Raw genomic sequence first — 9,184 nt, 5'->3', positions numbered from 1 at the left:
TTGCCTCCATCTTGGGGGCACTCTAAGGTGAGTCTTCAAAGACAATGTTAGTTTCATTCACTTTGGCTTTGATGAAGCACCTATCCTCCAAGTGTCCTATTTTTCCACAATATTGCAGCTTGGGCTTATTGTTGTACCTGCAATCTTTCATCATATGACCAATTTTATCACAATGAGTGCAGCTAGTGTTTACCACCATTGCTGATGAGGTACGCTCCTTCTTCAAGACTATGGTTCTCATTCTTTTTTTTCGAATTCTTCAATAAGGCAGCTTCAATGGCTTCCAAGGTAGGTTCTCGAAGATTTTGCAAGTTTGAAACAAGGTGACCATATTCCTCATTGTTCATGCTCTTGAGAAGCACTGCAATAGCATCTTCTTCTTCCATACAAGGTTCAACTACCGCTAATTGTGCCATCAAACTTTTCATATAGTTGAGGTGTGTAGGAAAAGTATCTGCAGGCTTCATTTTTAACTAAAAAAATCTGATTTTTAACCCATTCTTAGAGTGCTTACCTTTGGCCCCAAATATTTTATCTAGTGTGTTCCATGCATCAACAACATCATCATTGGCATCATCTATATGATGTATATAGCTATCTCCCTGAGTCCTAAAGCTATAATAGCCATGCCTTTTTCATCCTTTAGCAACCATGCTTTCTCTCCTTCTCTAGTGGAAGGTTTCTTTTCTTTACCATTTGCAATTGACCACCACAAGCCCTTTTTCATTAAGGTGAATTTTCTCTTAACCTGCCATATGTGAAATCCTATACCATTGAATTTATTTGTTTCAAGTGTGGTCATGATGAAGAAGGGTGGTCTTATCACTTGGCTTTAAGGCACAAGGACAACGTCTAAAAACCCTTAATTTTTGTAGGAGGAGCAATAGTAGCACAACTTTATAGCCTTCAAAAGCATTAGCAGGTGAACACAGTGGCAAGGCAAAAGTGGGGCATTGCTACAGAGGTGTGGCAACAGGCAGCAAGATTGTTAGTATAGTAGGTCATTGTTTGTCAACACAATAGGTACCCGTCAGCTAATTTTGAGACAACTGACTCCGAAAACTGATTTTGATCGATAGCTAACTCCACAGCTGATTCCGATAGCTAATTTTGCGTTTCGATTCTATCACTTGATTTCACGTTCGGATTTCATCAGCTGATTTTGTATTCTGATTATAACTGCTCAATTCTGATTATAATTGCTCAATTCTGATTTTGTATTCTGATTATAATTGCTCAATTCTGCATGAAGCTAGCATAGCCCGAGGCTACTCGACATCGACTGAAGTTGATGATGATGCACTTGATCTTAGAGACTAGGTGGTTGACTCTACACAATAGCAATAGATGGGAGCGACAGTAGAGTAGGTGGCAGACTCTACATGATAGCAATTGATGGGAGCAACAGTAGTAGAGAAGGTGACAACTATAATTAAAGGGGAAAAAAAAACTCTAATACCATGTAAAATTTACATGGTGCTTTGGAGAGATTAAAGGTACTCAAGGTGGATCGGAATAAGTAAGCAACATGATTATGACATGATAAGGAAGCAAAAGAGAGATTAGTGGTAATGATGCACTCAATCATATGGTTATAAAGAGCAAGATGATAGCATAAACTTATCTGTTTCCATTGATGAGAGAAGCCTCTTAAATAGGCCAAGATTACAAGCTTAAGTACATAAGCAATGATGTCACTACACCACATGGGTAGTCAAATATTATCTCCTACATTCTAGACTAGAGAATCTCCTCCATATGCCCACTTGATCTCCATGAGTTCCTCAGTATATTCTCTCATGTTTACTTACCCAAAATGACCTTAGATATATCTAATGAATCATAATGCTTCAAATATATCAAATGTTCCAAATACAATAAATGTGTCAAATACAACCAATATCCCATGATTGATGTTCGGCTTCCTAATGCACCAAATAAATTTGCTTTAATGAGTGTGGGTATGGCCATGGATGAACCATCTTCCAACAACGCTAACAATAAAGGATTCATAACACTTGAGATTATGCTTAGAGGAGAGACTTATAGAAAAAAATTGAAGGGTAGAAAGGAAAAGGTCCTAGTGGATATGACCCTTAGAGACCTCAAGACTTAAGACAAGAATGGATTTGGAAATCTGATTGTTTGTTCAAAGGACTTTGAAGGCTTGGACAAGATGATTAGATCGGGAAAAAATGTGCTCGGAGATTTGATGGAGGATTGAGACTATCTCATTGGACCTTGTAATGGTTTACCCTGTTTCACAATGTATGCATGATGCATGGTTACTTGATCATGTTTGGTATTTGTTTGGATAATAATTTTTGTTTAAATACTATTTGCTTTGGAGCTTATGAAGGTACTATACAAGCTGATATGATGCTAGGCACATAATATTCAAGTGGTGAGTCTTCTCACAAAGACCCTGACTTATCTTAACAAACGTGGGTGTGCTCTTGACATGCGTGGTGTGAGGACAGAGGTGGCTCTGGAGTGTACTAAGCTAGGTAGGTCTAGGTTGGACGTATGTATTGGTCTCTTAAAACTCTAGTGCAAACATAACAACCTAGAGTGTTTGTGCCTTGGAAGTGGTATGACCACCATCAGAAGCAGTTCATGTTGATTTGGGATGCAAGACTTGTAGGCTCCTTGTCGGACACTAGTATAAGTTAAAGGGCTTAGTGTTACATATCTTCCTAGTCTAAGGAGCAGAGCTATGGTGCAAGGAGATATATTGGATATGTGTGACATTGTTTTATCTAATAATTGGATGGTATTCGAGAGTTTCAGTATATATGTGTTTTCATTATATTTTGATATATAAAAGTTTTAAATTAAATGTCAGCTTTTCAAAAGATATGTATGCTAGCCTTTACAGGCCCCTTGGAAGCCTAGTTTGTTCAATTTTGAAAAAATATAAATTTTATAAAAAAAATAGTATAAAGTTACCTGCTTAGCCTCATCATCTTGCTTCTCCAATGGTGCCCCTAGGTCGTTTCTCGGAAGAGCTACTCTACATTCATCTGCCCCCTCCATTGGTATCCGGTGCTGCGATCGAGGTCCAAATAGCTCCTCTTGTAGCCTCTCAAACTCACATATGAAATCTTATCCTCAGGAGTAGCATTTGCAATGGATGCTTAGACTTGGACAATCACTGCTGTCTGCTACATCATCCAAGTTGGTGCCATCATAACGATCGATTTCATTGACAGAGGTGGAGCATCATGTATGTCAAAGTCAATGCAATTGTTGCTTGCATCTCAAACAAGTAGACAATACAACTCATTCTCCCTTGTGTATAAAATCTCCAAGACGTCTTGCAAGAACATGTACTATGATGATAGGAGTCAGGGATACAAGTGGTAGGCCATGAGTGTGAGACTCTAAGGGCTATTGAATGCATGTGAGTGCTAGTTGTCGTCTTTGCTCAGTCCTCCACCTGAGGGTCTAGAGTTGTCTCTACTGAATCCAGATCTAGGTATGTCAAGCACGGGATGTCAGTGTTAGGATCGCCATTGCTTGAATTTCTGATGGTAAAATGGATTCATGACACATTGATAAAAACCTAATCATCTCTGAATTCTTACAATCAATAGCACATAACTAGATCACCAGCAATGTGAGACTTGTGATAAAGAAGGGATGTTTAACTTCTTCATAGCACCAACATGGTATAAGGACTACAAAATGGTCATCAAAAACTCAAATCTATGAAATCCATTCAAGAAGCATTTTAGTACAAAGTGCATAATTTCTTGATTAAGTGGTCAATAGCATGATTTTGTCTAGAAGTTTAGTATTACATCCAAGTCAACTTAATTGATCACATGTTCGCGACTCCCACCCCCCCATCCTATGACATCAGGGAAAGAATGCCACTGAAAAATGTTGGGTCAAAAATCGACTCGCTGCTCCCTAATTTTTGACCTAACGTAATGTTAAATCACTCTGTCCACTAATATATTTGATTAACAAGGGCCCAACATACTTGATAAGCTCAGCTCATTGTTGGCTTAGTGATTAAAACAATTGAAACTAGGTGTAGACCTAGTTTGGTCTTGGAGGTTGTCTACAGTTTTGCACCATGCCTTAACCAAGCACAAGTGGGGAGCCCTCAACATCCACCCAACCTATCATTCATAGGAACGCCCTCCCAAACCAACCCAGGTATCACCAACCATTTATATATAGGTGGGAAATAGCAAAGATTTAGGGTTTTATTGCCTTTTTTTTTGTCTATGCAGATGCGCGTGCATGCACTTTATATGGATGGCAATTAGCTCTCTTATGTATCAAGAAAGTTAATCCAAGGCATGCACTTTGTAATATATGGATGGCAAGGCATCAATAAGGCTATGCCACATTCACATTTGAACACATAAGTGTATACTATTTAAAATGGATTCATGACACATTGATAAAAACCTAATCATCTCTAAATTCTTACAATCAGTAGAGCAGGTAACCATATCACTGCAATGTGAGACTTGTGAGAAGAAGGGATGTTTTAACTTCTTCATAGAACCAACATGGTACAAGGACTACAAAATGGTCACAAATGAGGGTCATCAATCTATGAAATCGATTGAAGAAGCATTTTAGTAAAAAGTACACAATTTGTTGATTAAGTTGTCAATAGCATGCTTTTGTCTAGAAGTTTAATATTGCATCCAAGTCAACTTAATTTATTGCATGTCCAACTCCCACTGAAATCAAGGAAAGAATGCTACTAAAAAATATTGGGTCAAAAATCGAGTCACTGCTCCCTAATTTTTGATCTAACGTAATGTTAAATCATTGTGTCCGCTAATACATTTGATTATCAAGGCCCAAACATACTTGATAAAGCTCAGCTCACTATTGGCTTAGTGATCAAAGCAATTGAAACAAGGTGTGGATCTAGTTTTCTCTTGGAGGTTGTCTACAGTTTGCACCAAAGATGCCTTGACCAAGCACAAGTCCTAAGCATCCCTGCCGACCTATCATACGTAGGAACGCCCTCCAAAACCAACCCAGGTATCACCAACCACGGTTATACAGGTGGGAAATAGGAAGGGTTTAGGGTTTTATCGGCCTTTTTTTGTTTTTGGCTATGCAGATGCGTGCACAGTGTCTGTTCGAGATCTCCCTGTAGTTGCTGCGGGTTGCTCTTAAAATGACAGAGCTCACGCCACCTGATACTAGTAGTCCCATCGACAGGGAAGAGAGGGCGCAAGGGGACAGCAGATCGCCTGAATTGCAACAGGAAGGAAACCGTAACGGGGAAGGGAGCTCTAATCAAGCTGCAAAGGATGGGGGAGGCGATGAAGAAAAGCAAGAAGGAAGCCTTGATGGTGCTGGTGAGCAGGTAGAGGGGGAGGAAGAAGAGGAGGTGGGCGAGTGCGGGTTTTGCGTCTTCATGAAGAGCGGGCCTTGCAGGGAAAGTTTCGTCAAGTGGGAGGAGTGCGTAGAGCAGGCCGAGAAGGCGAAAGAGGACATCGTAGAGAAATGCCACCAGGTGACCTTCTTACTAAAAGAGTGCATGGAGCACAATTCTGATTATTACGAGCCCGTCCTTCAGGCAGAAAAAGCCATGGGCGAGGCTGCCCTTGAAGAAGCGGACTCACTGCAAGGCAATGCAAGTCCTGATCCGCAAACGCCCTCAGAAGCTGAGAACCACCACTCTGCTGAACATCAGGAAGCCCCTGCTAACGAGCAACATCCACCTGAGTAAGCTTCCCTACCTCCTCTGCAAATTTAGGGTTTCAAGAAAACCCCCACAAACAAAGATTGGAATCAATGATCTATTAGAGTCTAACCATCTTAACAACCTTGGAGGTATCTTTTTTGGCCTGGAGTAGTAGATGATTCAGAGTTTCACCATGTTTTCAAAACCTTGAAGAATCAGTGGTTGGTTTAGCGTATGGCAGTTTTATAACCAGACTGGTTAGGCAGACATCAGAGGAAGCTATTTTGGTTTGGGCTTTAGGGTTTACTCTATGTTGACCTTTCAGACATCTCCCATTGTTTTGTTGAGAATTTAAGGTTGGTGTGGATCATGTGGCTACAGACAATTCATCTGTGGATGCCTCAGAATATTAGATGGATCAGTTATGTTTTGGTTGCTCTCTATTTGAGAGCTTTCGTTGTTTCAAAAAATTTGGGGTCTAATGGCAGGAGAGGATTTTGTTCCCTCTTTTGCAGAGAGCGGATGTACAAGGCATGGCCCTTATTCTTACAAATGAATATGCAGAGACACTGCATGTCTGAAACACTTGAGGCATGGGAATGGTTCAATAACATGGGCTGCACAGAACTGCTCAATTAAAAAAGTTCATTTTGATCTTGACACATTGCAGTCATTGCCATTTACTTCTGTGTTTGCCGACTATTAAAAATTGGTATGCTACATCTTGGACTGTTTGCGTCTTCTTTTTGTTGTTGTTTAAGAACCACGTGAATCCTGGTCTTGTTGCTCGCCCTCTGTCATGCCAAAGTATGCTTGTGCTTAACCTGTCTTGGGACAAGTCATTACGAGTGTAGTCTTATCACTAACCAGCTGCCAGAGGATAGTTGCGTGTTCTTATCCTGATCACTGTATTTCTTGTCTGCATTCACTGTTGATTATGACATTCCAATCGATGCTTGTCTTGGGACAGATCTGAACATGTGAAGTCTTATCACTAACCAGCTGTCAGAGGATAGTTTTGCTCTTGTAGTGGTCACTGTATTTTTGTCGTCTTTGGTGTGTAAAGTGACAATCCCACTGGAGGACTTGTCCTAGTCTAGTGACTTGAATTGTTTCCTTTATGTGCATGGTAACATATATGCTTCCTTATTATGCCACTGTTGGCATAATTTCGTTTGAGAACATTGGCATTGTAGCATGTCATTCTTCTGATAGTAGAGGTTTTGTGACATGTTTTCATGATTGAAGAAGACTTGCACACAATTGCTGTTTATGATTTACACCATAGATACTCACACAATTGCTGTTTATGATTTACACCATAGATACTTACTTTGTCCTACAATGCATTTACAATTTGATCACTAGCTTGGCATCAGATGATGGTTCCTCACTGTGCTCAGGGCTGTGCATGAAGATCACAGTAATATCTGTATATAGTGAACTTTAGTAGGGTAAGGTATCTATTGATTGCTTCTGAACGATGAGTGGTATGGCTTTGTGGGAAAACAGCCGTTTCAAGGCGATTGTAGGTTGCCTTGTTGACTTGGTCAAAAGGTGCACTTGATGGCTAACTGGCAGTTTTTTTTAGTGAGGAGACTGTGAGTTCAAAGAGTTAGATCTTTTAGAATCCCGAGGTAGTAGGTAGTCTACTACCCTCATGAACTCTAAATTCTATTCTCTTCAATGTTCTGGATTAACATTTTGTTGGTGACTAAGCTTATGTGGATGCCACCCACAAACTTGCTGAAGTATAACAAGTTATTATTTGCAATAGAGAGAACTTTGAGCACAATATTTAATCATGAATCTAATCTAGGACATCCAAGTCTTCCAAACATTGGCTAGGACATCCATGTCTTTAAAACATGGCACATGATTAATATGGCTGCACAAGGTAAATCTTGGTGTTAAGCCGGTCAACCCCTTGACTAAGTCAACTCTAACCTGATGTCAAAAAGATAGTGAGTACAATTATGAAATGGTGAGATATGCTACTTTCCGTTAGTGGAATGAAGGGCTGCAACTTTAGGTCTTGTGCATGAGCACTAATTTTGTAGATTGGCATAGATCAGAGCTCATGACATCACTAGGAGATGCTCCAATGATGTGCGTAGGCCAATAATTGATGATTATATGTCAGAGAATAGAGAGAAAGAGAATAAACCAGGGTGTAAATAAGTTGTGGGAAAAGGATTAGTGTGAAACACCTTTAACTTATCGGCATGTATATAAATTAATTTTTATGTCCTCTAAATGACCAAACATGTATATAAATTAATTTTTGTACTCTAATGACTTGACATGTATATAAATTACTCATAGCACGAGTCGTAGAGACTGAGCAAGCATCATGTTGCTGCAACTTCTCAAATACATCCATCTTGTATAGGCCATGAAACAAGGTACCTAAGGCAATGATAGAATAACCATCATTTATATCTTGAATTGTATATTTGTCATCCATAAATTTCACCATCAAGTCTGATAAGGCTGAAACTAACAGTAAGTTCTTCTTAATGCCTGGCACACATAAAACTTTAGAAAGAGTAAATGTGCCCCCATTTGTAGCATTGAGCACAACTATAGGATATGAGGAACCATTTGCACATGTGACGGTTCGTACACTTGGGACAGATTCTAGAGATGAGAACAATTTTATTTGTGAAGTAATGTGCTTACTAGCACCACTGTCAAAGTACCAAGCATTCGATTCTGCCACTGACATGCATACATCATGAATAAAAGGGTCATAACTGCAATGTATAGTCCATGCCCAATATTCCTTCTTCTCTGCACTTGGTACAGATGCATCAGTCCCACAGTCATGCCCGATTCTCGCTTTTTCTCCTTCTGTAGCCTTTTCTTGCACTCATTTATGTAGTGCCCTGGTTTTCTGCAATAGTGACACTCGTCTTATTTTTAGGCTTATCACCTTCTTTCTTTGCATCCTTACTACATGAGGATTTTGATTTTGGCTTATAGACACCATGCGAAGAAGCTTTACCTTTGCCTTTTTGACTAGCAACAAAAGCTTGGTCACACCAACTCGCATAACAGATCTGTTTTGCTTAGACTGCTCTTCTTGCAAGAGTATCGAAACCATCTTATCAAATGTAAGGTCATTTGAATTTCCCTTCATCATGAGTCTAAGGATAGAGGCAAAACTCTAATAAGAATCCGAAAATGCATTGAGAACTGTGGGTACCAATGTACTATCAGGATATATCCCATCCACACTAGCGAGCTGCTCCTTAAAATCTTTGATCTTAGTCAAGAAGCTGTCCATTGAGTCTCCCTCATTCATGTGCTCAGACTCCAATTGTTTGCGCAGATATGCAACACGTGCTTCATTGTGCACCTGGTATAATGCAGCAAGTGCATCCCATTCCTATTTTAAAGTCTTACATGACTGAATATGAGAAATAATGCTTCGCTTCATAATAGAAAGTGCAAGCAATGCATGTGCCTATGCATCTCTTTCATTCCATCTCGTTTGAGCAGTAGTGGGAGGTA

At 39.7% G+C, this 9,184-nt stretch overlaps 1 protein-coding gene across 1 annotated transcript; it reads left to right on the top strand.

Annotated features, from left to right (window-relative positions):
- The first annotated feature begins 5,069 nt into the window (after positions 1 to 5,069).
- LOC147615119 (uncharacterized) lies at positions 5,070 to 6,328 on the top strand. The gene is made up of 2 exons (XM_086779101.1): positions 5,070 to 5,709; positions 6,184 to 6,328. Exons 1-2 carry the CDS (start codon positions 5,156 to 5,158, stop codon positions 6,305 to 6,307), a joined length of 678 nt encoding a protein of 225 aa, XP_086635227.1. The 5' UTR covers positions 5,070 to 5,155; the 3' UTR covers positions 6,308 to 6,328.
- Positions 6,329 to 9,184: the final 2,856 nt, after the last annotated feature.

Source organism: Cibotium barometz, chromosome 40, assembly GCF_041138505.1.
Source record: "Cibotium barometz isolate CiBa-2024 chromosome 40, ASM4113850v1, whole genome shotgun sequence".
NCBI lineage: Eukaryota > Viridiplantae > Streptophyta > Polypodiopsida > Cyatheales > Cibotiaceae > Cibotium > Cibotium barometz.
The sequence above is the reverse complement of the archived record's forward strand: the minus strand, read 5'-3'. Positions and strand labels throughout refer to the sequence as shown.